General features: G+C 45.9%; 1 protein-coding gene across 1 annotated transcript in view; it reads right to left on the bottom strand.

Moving 5' to 3' along the window:
* Positions 1-14,596, bottom strand: part of LOC126185094 (tyrosine-protein phosphatase 69D) — a 367,349-nt gene that overhangs the window by 204,249 nt on the left and 148,504 nt on the right. Inside the window, exon 10 of the mRNA XM_049927899.1 lies at positions 1,033-1,154. Coding sequence (XP_049783856.1) covers positions 1,033-1,154 — 122 coding nt within the window. The remainder of the gene's footprint in view (positions 1-1,032; positions 1,155-14,596) is intronic.

The raw sequence follows: 14,596 nt of genomic DNA, 5'->3' as shown, positions 1-14,596 counted from the left end.
CAATTTCTGAGAGTTTTGAAGTTTTTACGTTTATAGTGGGCGTTGTTACACACACACTGTGTTGCTTTTTGTAGTGCGTACAATATACATTTAGATGTCAATAGGTTCAGTTCCCTTCATTGGGAAATCACAATACATGTTTCATTCTCAGGTATATGTGCATATGACACAGCTGCAGCAGGTTTGCTGATGAAAGAAATAATCAACTGCTAGTGGATGCCCCTCTATTGTTGATGCAGAAATCATTGCTGCTATTCCTGGTGTCTGTTGTCTCAGTCATCAACATCATAGTCTGCTTCATGTACACATTCTTTTGCACGCTATGGCCTCAACTGCTTGTTGTGGCACAGCATTTGCCTAACGTCAGATATAGTGTCTGCTATAATGAACTGAACTGTTTCTTGCAATTAACTCAGTACTGCACTGAGTAAGAACTAATCCCTTGACATTGTTGCTGTCTTCACTTATGGTCTGTGTAACTGCTTCTATAAGCCACCGTACGGTACACTGTTTGAATGACATTACTGAGGTACTTGTTGAAGCTACTCTTCATCACTCAGAGTTAGTGGTAATAATAATATGACAGTGGTCTATTGCTAAGCATATCCTAGTGTTACATATGCACCACATTTCCTCTAGGGGACTTACTAGCAACTACTGAGATGACAGGCTAGAAGTTTAATTTCATGTAACTTATTTGTTGTCTCAGACAAATTTTGATTTTGCATATAGTGGACAACTTATTATTTAAATAATATTTCCCATTTATGAAGCCAATGCAGAGTGCATATGAACATACACCTAAAACACTGAACACCTCCCCCCCCCCCCCCAACAAGAAGGCAAAAAAAAAAAACCACACACACACACACACACACACACACACACACACACACACTTGCTCCTTTGAAATCTGCATAGGCTACATTCAGTGTTTTAAGAATGACATATGTATTACATTCAACTAAAAATACTGATTAAGCAAACCTCTTTTAATTCAGATTTACTGAAAATATTTTCTTAAATACTTACATTATAGTAACTTATTTTCCCATTTGGATTTTGTGGTGAAGCCCAGCTGACTGATATAACACTTCCACCCTGTATACCACTGTTTTGACATGTCACTGTGACGTTCGCTGGTGGACCAGAAACTGCATGAAGAGAAAACAATTACACGTATAGGATAAACAGCATAGTGATACTAACTGTTAGTCTATGAAAATGTAACAATGTCCATTAACAAAATATATTTGGATGGGTGCAGCCAATTAATGAATACTGTTTAAATTCTCAATTAACATAATTTTTAAATTATGAAAGACAGCAGCACTGCTGTAATATTCTTAGCAACTGTTGTTTCATGTCACAACAATTACTTTCACACCAAGTTGATCTATTTTACATTGCTGTGTCTTGTTGACACCAAATAACTCCAGACTATTACTAAATAGTAGTACCCCCCCGCCCCCCCCATACACACACACAAAATATTAAGAAATGAGACTTGGCTGAAAGCCAAAGAAGAATGGAGACAAATTTCCGCAACAAGTAGAATGTACATATATGAGACATATTAGGATTCCAATTGAAGTGGAGTGTTTACAGTTGTTACTGTTGTTGTAGTCTTCAGCCCAGAGACTGGTTTGATGCAGCTCTCCATGCTCCTCTGTCCTGTGCAAGCTTCTTCATCTCTAAGTAACTACTGCAACCTACATCCTTCTGAATCTGCTTAGTGTATTCATCTCTTGGCCTTCCTCTAAAATTTTACCCTCCATGCTGCCCTCTATTTCTAAACTGGTGATCCCTTGATGCCTCAGAACATATCCTACCAACCGATCCCTTCTTCTAGTCAAGTTGTGCCACAAATTCCTTTACTCCCCAGTTATATTCAGTACCTCCTCATTACTTACACAATCTACCCATCTAATCTTCAGCATTCTTCTGTAGCACCACATTTCGAAAGCTTCTATTCTCTCCTTGTCCAAACTATTTATCGTCCATGTTTCACTTCCATACATGGCTACACTCCATACAAATACTTTCAGAAAAGACATCCTGACACTTAAATCTATACTCGATATAAACAAATTTCTCTTCTTCAGAAATGCTTCCCTTGCCATTGCCAGTCTACATTTTATATCCTCTCTACTTCGACCATCATCAGTTACTTTGCTCCCCAAATAGCAAAACTCCTTTACTACTTTAAGTGTCTCATTTGCTAATGTAATTCCCTCAGCATCACCTGATTTAATTCGACTACATTCCATTATCCTCGTTTTGCTTTTGTTGATGCTTATCTTATATCCTCCATTCCATTCAACTGCTCTTCCAGGTCCTTTGCTGTCTGTGACAGAATTGCAATGTCATCAGCAAACCTCAAAGTTTTAATTTCTTCTCCATGGATTTTAATTCCTACTCCAAATTTTTCTTTTGTTTCCTTTACTGCTTGCTCAATATACTGGCTGAATAACATCTGGGATAGGCTACAACCCTGTCTCACTCCCTTCCCAACCACTGCTTCCCTTTCATGCTCCCTCGACTTTTGTAATTGTCATCTGGTTTCTGTACAAATTGTAACTAGCCTTTCACTTCCTGTATTTGAAACCTGCCACCTTCAGAATCTGAAAGACAGTATTCCAGTCAACATTGTCAAAAGCTTTCTCTAAGTCTACAAATGCTAGAAACATAGGTTTGCCTTTCCTTAATCTATCTTCTAAGATAAGATGTAGGGTCAGTATTGCCTCACGTGTTCCAACATTTCCATGGAATCCAAACTGATCTTCCCCGAGAGCGGCATCTACCAGTTTTCCTTTCATCTGTAAAGAATTGTGTTAGTATTTTGCAGCTGTGGCTTACCAAACTGACAGTACAGTAATTTTCACACCTGTCAACACCTGCTTTCTTTGGGATTGGAATTATTGTATTCTTCTATAAGTCTGAGGGTATTTCGTCTGTCTGATACATCTTGCTCACCAGATGGTAGAGTTTTGCCAGGGCTGGCTCTCCTAAGGCTAATGGAATGTTGTCTACTCCCGGGGCCACATTTCAACTTAGGTCTTTCATTTCTCTGTCACACAGTATCGTAGCACCCATTTCATCTTCTTCATTTCATCCTTTTCCATTTCCATAATACTGCCCTCAAGCATATCGTCCTTGTATAGACCCTTCTATATACTCCTTCCACCTTTCTGCTATCCCTTCTTTGCTTAGAACTGGTTTTCCATCTGAGCTCTTGATATTCATACAAGTGGATCTCTTTTCTCCAAAGGTCTCTTTAATTTTCCTGTGGGCAATATATATCTTACCCCTAATGATATACGCCTCTAAAGCCTTACATTTGTCCTCTAGCCATCCCTGCTTAGCCATTTTGCACTTCCTGTCGATCTTATTTTTGAGACGTTTCTATTCCTTTCTGCCTGCTTCATTTACTGCATTTTTATATTTTTTCCTTTCATCAATTAAATTTAATATCTCTTCTGTTACCCAAGGATTTCTACTAGCCCTCATCTTTTTACCTACTTGATCCTACAAAATGAACTGAGCAGAAAACTAGTATTCTATGTTAGCACTATTAAGTCACTTTATCTGCTATACATCATCTTGGAAAATTATGCGTATCTTATCAGCTGTGATGGCTGACAGTCTTGGAATGTAACACTGAACACATTGTCAGACAACTACCGGGAACAACTAGTCTGATAGAACAAATATTTAAATAATATTTTGCACCTTCTACCTTACAACAACCCCATTTTTTCAAGTGTGTCATCAATATAGGCAATTAGCAACCATCATGCTGTAACAGGGACGACTGTCATCAAAGGCAAAAATGCTATAAACCGATAGGGGAGTACTTGTGTTTGGTCAAATAGGTATCAAGTTAGTAACAAATTACTTAAATAATGAGTTGAGAACTTTTAGTTCAAATCCAAAACATATGTAAAAACAATGGAAAATCCAGGATGTAATGCCAATACTGTGAAAAGGATGGATTGCTACTCACCAAATAGCGGAGATGTTGAGTCACAGACATACACAGCGAAAAGACTATTAAACTAGTAAGCTTTCGGCCAGAAGGCTTCCTCCTGAATTAGGCAACATACACACATATTCATGCAAATGCAGGTCACACACACATGACCACTGTTTCTGGCTGCCGAGGCCAGACTGTGAGCAACTCAGGAACTCTGGGTGGTGGGGGTAAGGAGGAGGCTGGGGCGGGGATAGCACGGTATATCTGGGTGACAGTGAAGTGCTGCTTGTGAGAGCAAACAGAGACAAGATGAAGAAAGGGTAGGGCAGCTAGGTGCAGTTGGGAGGTTACACAAGTGGCAGAGGGGAGGGAGAGGGGGGAGTGGGAGGGGGAGAGAGAAGTAAAAAGACTGGATGCACTGGCAGAATATAGGGCTGTGTTGTGCTGGAATGGGAACAAAGACGAAGATTGGTGGGTGAAGGACAATGACTAACGAAGGTTGAGGCCAGGATCATGATCATGATGATGATGATGATAGCTTTGTGGGGTACTCAACTGCGCGGTCATCAGCACTTGTACAAATTCCCAATCTTTGCTCAGTCCAATCTCTTCACTTTCATGAATGATGATGAAATGATAAGGACAACACAAACACCCAGTCATCTTGAGGCAGGTGAAAATCTCTGACCCCACCAGGAATTGAACCCAGGACCCCGTGCTCGGGAAGTGAGAATGCGACCACGAGCTGCGGACTTGAGGCCAGGAGGGTTAAGGGAATGTAGGATATATTGCACCACGAATTCCCACCTGTGCAGTTCAGAAAAGCTGGAGTTGGTAGGAAAGATCCACACACGCTGTGAAGCAGTCATTAAAATGAGGAATGTAGTGTTGCGCAGTGTGCTCAGCAACTGGGTGGTCTAGCTGTTTCTTGGCCACAGTTTGTCGGTGGCCATTCATGTGGACAAACAGCTTGTTGACTGTCATGGCCACGTAGAATGTAGAATACTGGTTGCAGCTTCGCTTGCAAATCACATGACTGGTCTCAGAGGTAGCCCTGCCATTGATAGGAGAGATGATGACTGTGAGCGGAGTGGAGTAGTAGGTGGTGGTGGTGGTGGTGGTGGTAGTGGTGGGAGGATGTATGGGACGGATCTTGCAGCTACATCTATTAGAGGGATATATGCCATGAGAAAGGGGTTGGGATCACGAGTTGTGTAGGGATGAGTGAGTATATCTGTACGTTCGGTGGGCAGCAGAATACCGCTATGGGAGAGGTGGGAAGGATAGTGGAAAGGACATTCCTCGTTCAAGGGCAAGATGAGAGGTAGTGGAAACCATTGCAGAGAATATGATTCAGTTGTTCCAGTCCTGGACGGTACTGAGTCACAAGGGGACCGCTGCTCTGTGTCTGGACAGTGGGACACTGGGACGTGGTGGGTGACTGGAGAGATCTGTTTCTGCACAAGGTTGGGAGGATAATTATGGAGTGTGAAGGCCTCATTGAGACCCCTGGTATACTTCAAGATGGACTGCTCATCACTACAGATGTTACACTGTGTGGAAGGGACTTCTTGGTATGGAATCGGTGGTAGCTGTCGAAGTGGAGGTATTTCTGGTGGCTGGTAGATTTGATATGGACAGAGGTACAAATGAAACTGTCTTTGAGGTGGAGGTCAACATCAAGGAAGGTGGCTTGTTGGGTTGAGGAAGACTAGGGAAAGCAAATGAGGAAGGTGGTGCAGAGGTTCTCGAGGAATTTGTGGCGAAGATGTCATCAATGAATCTGAACCGGATGAGAGGTTTGGGACTCTGGGTGGTTAGGAAGGACTCCTCTAGATGGCCCATGAATAGATTGTCACAGGATGGTGCCACACAGGTGCCCACTGCCATACCCCTTCAAAGGGGGTGTAATTGTGGGTGGGAATGTAGTTGGTCGTGGTGACCAGGAAGGAAGATGTGGGTTTGGAATCTGTTGGGTGGCGGGAAAACTACTGAGCAAAAGTGGCTAGGCCACAGATAGTAGGGATGCTTGCACAAAGGGAGGTGGCATCAACAGTGACAAGCAGGGCACAGTGTGGTAAAGGAACAGCTGTGGAGGGTCAGTGGACGAAATGGTTGGTATCTTTTACACAGGAGGGTAGGTTGCGGGTAAGTAGGCTGAAAGTGTTTGTCTATAAGAGCAGAGTGTCTCTCAGTGGGGGCACAGTAGCTGGCCACAATTAAGTGTCCTGGGTGGTTGGGTTTATGGATTTAAAAAGGTTGTAGAAGGTAGGAGTGTGGGTAGGGGTAGGGGCAGGGGTAGGGGTAGGGGTAGGGGTGAGGAGAGAGAGGGAGAGGGAGAGGGGGCGAGGGAGAGGGAGAGGGGGGAGGGAGAGGGAGAGGGGGGAGGGAGAGGGAGAGGGGGGGAGAAAGAGAGAGAGAGAGAGAGAGAGAGAGAGAGAGAGCGCCTGACTCTGGGGAGAGAGGTTCTGGGATGGTTGAAAGGATTAAAAGAGAGGGAAAGGGACCAAACTACGAGGTCATCAGTCCCTTGTTCCTAATAAAACAATGCCACAAGTGTGAGAATAAAATAGACGAGACAAATAACACAAAACGGAAAGAAAGGAACAACCACAAGAATGAAGGAAAGGCAACAAACACAGAAAGGAACAACAGAGGACAAGAGAACAACAGAGAGATGCAAGAAACAGTTACAAGAGAGTAAAACAAGTAAGCAGATTACAGTGGCTGGCCGACCACGAAAATAAAAAGGAAAAGCCAGCAACCCTGCAACATATGAAAACCTCTACCCCAAAACCACTAGGGTGGAGGACACAGTGGGACAAAGGACATGCACTTAAACTCAGATAGAATGATAAAAACCACCCTCACGGATGAAACGCAAAACCAAATCAGCCAATGAGGTGTCGTCTGCTAAAATCAATGATAAAAAGTCTGGCAACCGAAGATGTCGCAGGGCAGCCAAAGAAGAACATAGCATAAGAATATGGACCACTGTCAACCGGGTGCTATACCTACACTGAGGTGGATCTTCACGGCGCAGGAGGTAGTTGTGGGTCGCCCATGCATAGCCAATGCGGAGCCTGCAGAGAATCACAGAGTCCCTGCAAGACGCCCTCATCGAGGACTTTCACACATTCATGGTCCCCTTAATGGCTCGAAGTTTGTTGTGCATACTGAGAATTTGTTGTTCCGTCTCCCTAAGCTGAAAAACCTTGCGGCAAAATAACGAATGCATGTCAGTTGCGGGGATGCCCATCTCCAGAAGTGGTTTCCTTGTAGCCTGTTTGGCCAGCCTGTCAGCAAGTTCACCTCCTGGCATTCCGACGTGACCAGGGGTACAGATGAACACCACTGAACTACTGGACTGTTCCAAGGCATAGATGGACTCCTGGATGGACGCTACCAAAGGATGACCAGGGTAGCACTGGTCGATAGTTTTCAGGCTGCTCAAGGAGTCAGTACATAAAAGAAAAGACTCTCCAGGGCGTGAACGGAGATACTGAAGTGCACGAGAAATGGCCACCAGCTCTGCAGTGAATACGTTGCAGCCATCGGGTAAGGAATGCTGTTCAATATGGCTGCAGTGAATGTAGGCAAAGCAAATGCGACCATCAGCCATCGAGCTACTGGTGTAAACCACTTCAGAGCCCCGGAACATGTCAAGAATCAAGAGGAAGTGACAGCAGAGAGCCGCAGGGTTAATGGAGTCCTTAGAGCCATGTGAAAGGTCCAGACGAAGCTGCGGCCGAGGCGTACACCATGGAGGCATACATGAATGGACCGCAAGTAGAGGTGGTAAAGGGAAGGACTCCAGTTTGGAGAGAAGGGACCACACGCGAACCGCAATCGTTAGCCCCGACCTGCGCCGCAGATGCGGGAGATAGACTACCGCGGGTGGGAAAGGAGACAGTAATTCAGATGCTCAGGGGAACTACCAATGTGTGCTGCATAATTGGTGAGTAGCTGTGCACGACTGATCTGCAATGGAGGGACCCCAGCCTCCACCAGTATGCTGGTCACTGGACTCGACCTAAAAGCTTCTGTCGCTAGCCGAACCCTGCAGTGGTGCACAGGGTCGAGTAAATGCAATGCTGAGGGCACTGCCAAACCATAAACCACACTCCCATAGTCAATTTGGGATTGGACAAGGGATCTGCAGAGCCGCAGCAGTGTAGAGCGATCTGCACCACAATTGGTGTTGCTCAGGCAACGGAGGGCATTGAGGTGCTGCCAACACTTCTTCTTAAGCTGATAAAGATGAGGGAGCCAAGTCAATTGAGCATCGAAAACCAGTCCTAGAAATCGATATGTCTCCACTACAGTAGGTGGATCGTCATTAAGGTAAAGTGCTGATTGCGGATGAATGGTACGAAGCCGACAGAATTGCATGACACACGACTTTGCAGCTGAAAACTGGACGCCATGGGCTAGAGCCCATGACTGCACCTTGTGGATGACTCCTTGTAGGTGCCGCTCAGCAAAACCAGTACTGGAGCAGCAGTACAAAATACAGAAGTCGTCTGCATACAGAGAAGGTGAGATGGAGGGCCCGACAGCTGCAGCTAGACCGTTAATGGCCACTACAAATAGAGAGACACTTAATACAAGGCCCTGCGGGACTCCATTCTCCTGGATATGGGTGGAACTATGGGAGGAACCAACTTGGACATGTAAAGTATGGAGGGACAGGAAGTTTCAGATAAAAATCGGGAGCATGCCCCGGAGACACCACTCGTACAATGTGGCAAGGATATGATGTTACCAGGTCATGTCGTATGCTTTGCGGAAGTCAAAAAAGATGGCAACCAGGTGTTGCCATCTGGAAAAGGCTCTTCAGATGGCAGAGTCAATGGACACAAGATTATCAGTGACAGAGCGACCCTGGCGGAAGCTGCCCTGACATGGAGCCAGCAGGCCACGTGACTCCAGGACCCAATCCAACCGCCGACATACCATATGTTCCAGCATCTTACAAAAAAAGTTGGTGAGGCTGATGGGCCAGTACTTATCCACATCAAGTGGGCTTTTACCGGGTTTGAGCACCAGAATGATTGTGCTCTCCCGCCATTGCAATGGGAAGATGCCATTGCAACAGATCCGGTTGAAGATGGCGAGGAGATGTCGTTTGTAGTCAGATGAGAGATGTTTATTCATCTGGCAGTGGATCCGATCAGGCCCAGAAGCTGTGTCAGGGCAATATGCAAGGGAACTGAGGAGCTCCCACTCTGTAAATGGGGCATTATAGGATTCACTGTAGCATGTAGTGAATGAGAGGACGTTCCCTTCCAGCTGCCGTTTGAGTGTGCGAAAGGCTGGGAGGTAATTCTCCAACACAGAGGCTCGAGCAAAGTGATGGTAACCGCGTTTGTGTCAGTAGATAACATGCCATTTATGCTAACACCGGGGACACCTGCTGGGGCCTGGTACCTAATGACGTTTGATTTTTGCCCAGACTTGGAAGGTGACGTATGGCACACAATGGTCGAGACATACCTCTCCCAACACTCCTGCTTCCGTCGTTTGATAAGTTGGCGAACACGGGCACGGAGCCATTTAAAGGCTATGAGGTGCTCCAGGGAAAGGTGCCGCTTATGCCGCTGTAGAGCTCACCTTAAGTGCTTCAGCGACTTCCGGCGACCACCAAGGGACTGTCTTATGCCCCGGGCACCCTAAAGAGCGAGGGATTGCGTTTTCTGCCACAGAAACAATTGTTGTAGTCACCTGCTAAACCATCACATCAATGTTACCGTGTGGGGTAGATTCAACAGTGACAGCGGAGGTGAAAGTTTCCCAGTCCACCTTGTTTAAAGCCCATCCGGGCAGGCGTCCATGGGCCTGACACTGGGGCAGTGACAGGAAGATGGGGAAGTGGTCACTAGCACACAGATCATCATGTGCTCTCCAGTGGATAGATGGGAGAAGTCCTGGGCTGCAAACTGATAAATCAATAGCCGAGTAATTACCAATGAGACACACGGAAATGTGTGGCGGCCCCAGTGCTTAAGAGACAGAGGTCGAACTAAGACAGTAAGGTTTTGACACCTCTGCCTCGGTCAGTAAGTAAAGTGCCACCCCACAAGGGGTTACGGGCATTAAAACCTCCCAAAAGTAGGAAAGGTTTAGTGAGTTGATCAATCAGTGCAGCTAATACATTCAAGAGTACTGCGCCATCTGGAGGAAGATATTCATTGCAGACAGTTATTTCCTGTGTCGTCCTTATTCTGACAGCCACAGCTTCAAGAGGGGTTTGAAGGGGCACAGGTTTATTACAGACCGAGGTTAGGACATAAACGCAAACTGCACCCGACACAAAAAACTGCCGCAATTCCACTGGAGAATGACATCGTGAGACTGAGAAGGCATGGAACATTCAATGAGGTAGTTTGTGCCTCAGAGTCACCTGCTGTCACCGACTTATTGCCTGAGCAGTCTAAATCCATTGTCTCTGAGGGTCTGGCAAGATCTAGGTTCACAGCAGACACCAAAATCTCCACCCCATCCTCAGACGCAGAGCTTGTAGTTAGCAGTGGTGTGGGTGCCACCGCAATTTCCTTTGTCTTAGGGACTTTCTTTTTGGATTTCTCTAGCCGGCTGTGGTGGTCTAACGGTTCTAGGCGCTCAGTCCGGAGCCGCGCGACTGCTACGGTCGCAGGTTCGAATCCTGCTTGGGCATGGATGTGTGTGATGTCCTTAGGTTAGTTAGGTTTAAGTAGTTCTAAGTTTTAGGGGACTGATGACCATAGATGTTAAGTCCCATTGTGCTCAGAGCCATTTGAACCATTTTTTTGCATTTCTCTCACTGCTCCTTGGGTTTCCCTGGCTGGGAGGACTTCACTGGCTCAGTCTCCAGGACAGAGGATGAGTGTGAAGCCCTACGACCAGCTGCTTTTGGGCTCTTCAGCCAGTGGCGGGTGTCTTTCTACCTAGCGGAAATCTGGGAAGGGAGTGACTCAAAGGAATCCTTCATAGCGAGAGAAGCTGAAGAAGACTTACGCTTCTCTGGCTTAGAAGTGGGGAAGGACATCCCCAACGGTTGCGGGCGTGTTACTCCTGATGTAGGTGGTGCAGGAGTAACAGGGAGGGAAATGCCCCCCACCATCAAGGGGGCAGGTGTAGTCTTCCGACTATGAGAGGTGACTTGGGTGGGCAGAGCTGATGGTGCCAGAACTGCTGTAGGAGCGGCGTAAGACAATGTCATACGCACAGGATGCAGGGGTTCAAATTCTCTCTTAGCCTCAGTGTAGGTCAGTCGGTCCAGCGTCTTGTACTCCATGATTTTCCTTTCTTTCTGGAGAATCCTGCAGCGAGCAAGGAAAATGGTGCTCTCCGTAGTTGACACAGATGGGAGGTGGGGCAGATGGAGTATTGGTATGTGATGGGCATCCACAATCTCGACATGTGACGCTGGAAGATATATGGCCGAACCTCCAGCACTTGAAGCACTGTAACGAGGGAGGGATTTAAGGCTTTACAACACAGCGGTAGACCATCACCTTGACCTTCTCGGGCAATGTATCACCCTCAAAGGCCAAGATGAAGGCAACAGTGGCAACCTGATTATCCCTCGGACCCCGATGGACACACCGGACGAAATTTACACCTCGCGCACAGCTCATTGTCGGACTGCAAAAGAAGGTCCCTGCAAAATATGATACCCTGGACCATATTTAAGCTCTTATGGGGCGTGATGGTTACAGAAACATCCTCCAGCTTGTCACAAGCGAGTAACGGCCGTGACAGGCCAGAGGATGCTGTTTTGACCAAGACTGACCCAGATCTCATTTTGGACAAGCCCTCCACCTCCCCAAACTTGTCCTCTAAATGCTCAACAAAAAACTGAGGCTTCATCATCATGAGAGTCCCCATCAGCTCTTGAACATACAAGGTACCGGGGCGAAGAAGATCCGGTGCCATTCTTAGCCTGACGTTCCTCCCATGGTGTGGCCAGGGAGAGGAACGATTTGGGGGTCGTACTTCTGTGCGCTGAATTGAGCTCATGATGCTTAGATACTGCTGGTGATTCACCACCAGCAAGAGATGATGGACTACGTTTCATCACGTGTCATCCGCCCTGATGCCACCCACTCCAACCAGGGGCCCTCCCCACGGGCTCCACCCAGCCGCAGCAAGGGCCACCTGGCAGGATGGCCATTGCCGCGAGTACCAATGCCCCAGGGGGCTGGGCATCTACCCCTGGGCATACGTGCGGAGTTAACGGCGCAGGCATCAGCAGAGCGAACCCTGTGTGGTCAGGGGGCTACAACCAACAGGGTACATGGTGGCCCCACCACAACAGACTGGCTACCATGCTGAGTATCGGGTGCTAAGAAGTCTATGGTCATCGTCTACGCACAAAGCGACACTGCATAGTGCATGGTGAAAAAAGGCACCCAGGAAGGTGTCCTCGCGCAAGAGATGGAGAATGGGAAGGACTGCAATGCAACGACGAGAAAGTGGGCTAAAGATCTCAAAGCACGATGGACAAGATGCACCATGTAGGGCGCCCTTCCCTAATTGGCTCGCTCTTAGGGAAAATTTTGAAGAATGAGGTCAAACCCTACAGGAGACCATCACATGAAGGCCAAAATGTGTGAAACTCCTTTTAGTCGCCTCTTACGACAGGCAGGAATACCTCAGGCTTTTCTAACCTCCAGACCCGCAAGGGGTTTCTTGGATGGGGCTAAGGATCTAAGGAGAGAATGGGGATCCGGACAGCTGGCGGAGTCCTTCTGCCAGGTAACCCTTGTGGTTCAAAACAACAATGGTGGAGTCTTTGTCAGCAGGTACGATTATAAGGGCTTTGGAAAGGGCTGATACTTCCATGGGGCTAAGGCTTTTGGAGGAAAGTTTCACAATTGTATTTCGGGTCTGTTTACGTTCTAGATTCTGTATGGTGGTGGGAGGGAAATTTTGAGGGTAGGGTGTATATGTAGCACGTCTGCAAGGCAGGGTTTGTCAGCTATGAGGGGATGTGGAGGAGATTTGGAAGCTGTTGTATAGGTGGTGGCTACTGGTAGTCCAAGGCAAGAGTAGGAAGTAAATAGGTTGGTGAGTTTTACAAGGTGTAGCTCTAGTTCCTGGAGGGCAAGAGTTTCAATGTGAGAGATGGGTTCCAGTAATTTGGGATTGCACAGCAGAAGAATTTTACAGATGGAGAGGGGGTAATGCAAGGAAGTTTAGGCCTGATCGATATGGTTTTGCAGTACTACATTGGTGAGGGTTAAGGACTGGTGTAATCTGAACAGATGGAGGCCATGGTGGAAAGAAGGGTTGCAGCCAAAGATGTGTAATTTGGTGGTATTTAAAGCGCAAATACATTATAAACTGTACTCTAAGCAAATACATACAGATTAAAATGGAATGCCATAGATCAGTTTTGGTTTACTGGTAAGATTCACCAGAGAACATTGCAAAAACGGACACTGCTAACTTTTGCAAGAGAGAGAGAGAGAGAGAGAGAGAGAGAGAGAGAGAGAGAATCTGGGAGGAAACTGACAAAAAAACTAATGGAAACTAGTGCATCCACATGAAGTCCTATGCCCACAATTTCAACAGTCACATCTGGGTGCAGGATCTACCATAAAAATTGAAGTTCTAGTCATGTGTAAAGTAAATGCAATGACCAAAAACCATCAACCAAATCACTTGTTGAAACTGGAGACAGCAAACAGTAAGCCAAAAATATTAAATTTGGACTTCAAAAACATATTCCTGCATGAGGAGTTCAATATTTGATTGTCACACACATTCAAAAATCAGAAACTGAAATAAGCAACACGAGTACTGACAACCATTGATCAGTGCAAACAGCTCAAGGTCACAATTGAATTCCTATCATAATGTAAACTATGTACACTGTGGAATCAGCATCTTAGTTTACTTATTTTATTAAGAATCTACTACATATTAGAAACTTGTAAAGAGGAGAGTGCAACGAACTCTCAAAGATTATGAAGCTCCTGGAGGTAAAAGAGTCTATATCAAATAATCATCATAGGCTCAGGAAAAAACATCCGTGTGAAACACAGCTTGCTTTGTTCACATAATGACATCTTGCAAACAGTACACGCTAGTTAAATGGTAGATTCTGTTATCTTAGATTTATGAAAGAAGTGATATGAAATGAGATGAACATACAGAATCAGTTTCAGGAAAGCTGAGTCAAAAACTTGGACTTGGTGGAAGCATTCTGAGAAAGTTCAGTATACCTGCAAAAGAAGTTGTATACAAGATAACAGTGCAACCCATTCCAGAATACTGCTCCAGCAATTGGTGCCCTTATCAAATAGGCATGACAGTAGACACCATATGAAGTTGAATAGGCACTGGTAGGCTTTAACAAGTCAGTTTAATCCACACAAAAGTGTAAGAGAGATGCTCAGCAACTTAAATGAAAATCTTCAGAAGGAAAGTGATAATGTTCTCACGATACTCTGTGGGGTAAATTTCAATAACTTCTATTTGTGGAAGACTGTGTTAGAATTTGTAACGTATCATTCCCAGCCAAGCTGTGACGCAGTACCCAAGGTGGTTAGGCACACCAGAGTTGGTATCTCATCCATAACCTATTGGAAATTAACTCAAGGAAAATCCCGCAGGAAGTAGCACTTGCGGGAG

Source organism: Schistocerca cancellata, chromosome 4 (genome assembly GCF_023864275.1).
Source record: "Schistocerca cancellata isolate TAMUIC-IGC-003103 chromosome 4, iqSchCanc2.1, whole genome shotgun sequence".
NCBI lineage: Eukaryota > Metazoa > Arthropoda > Insecta > Orthoptera > Acrididae > Schistocerca > Schistocerca cancellata.
Note: the sequence above shows the minus strand (reverse complement) of the source record. Positions and strands in the feature narration are given on the sequence as shown.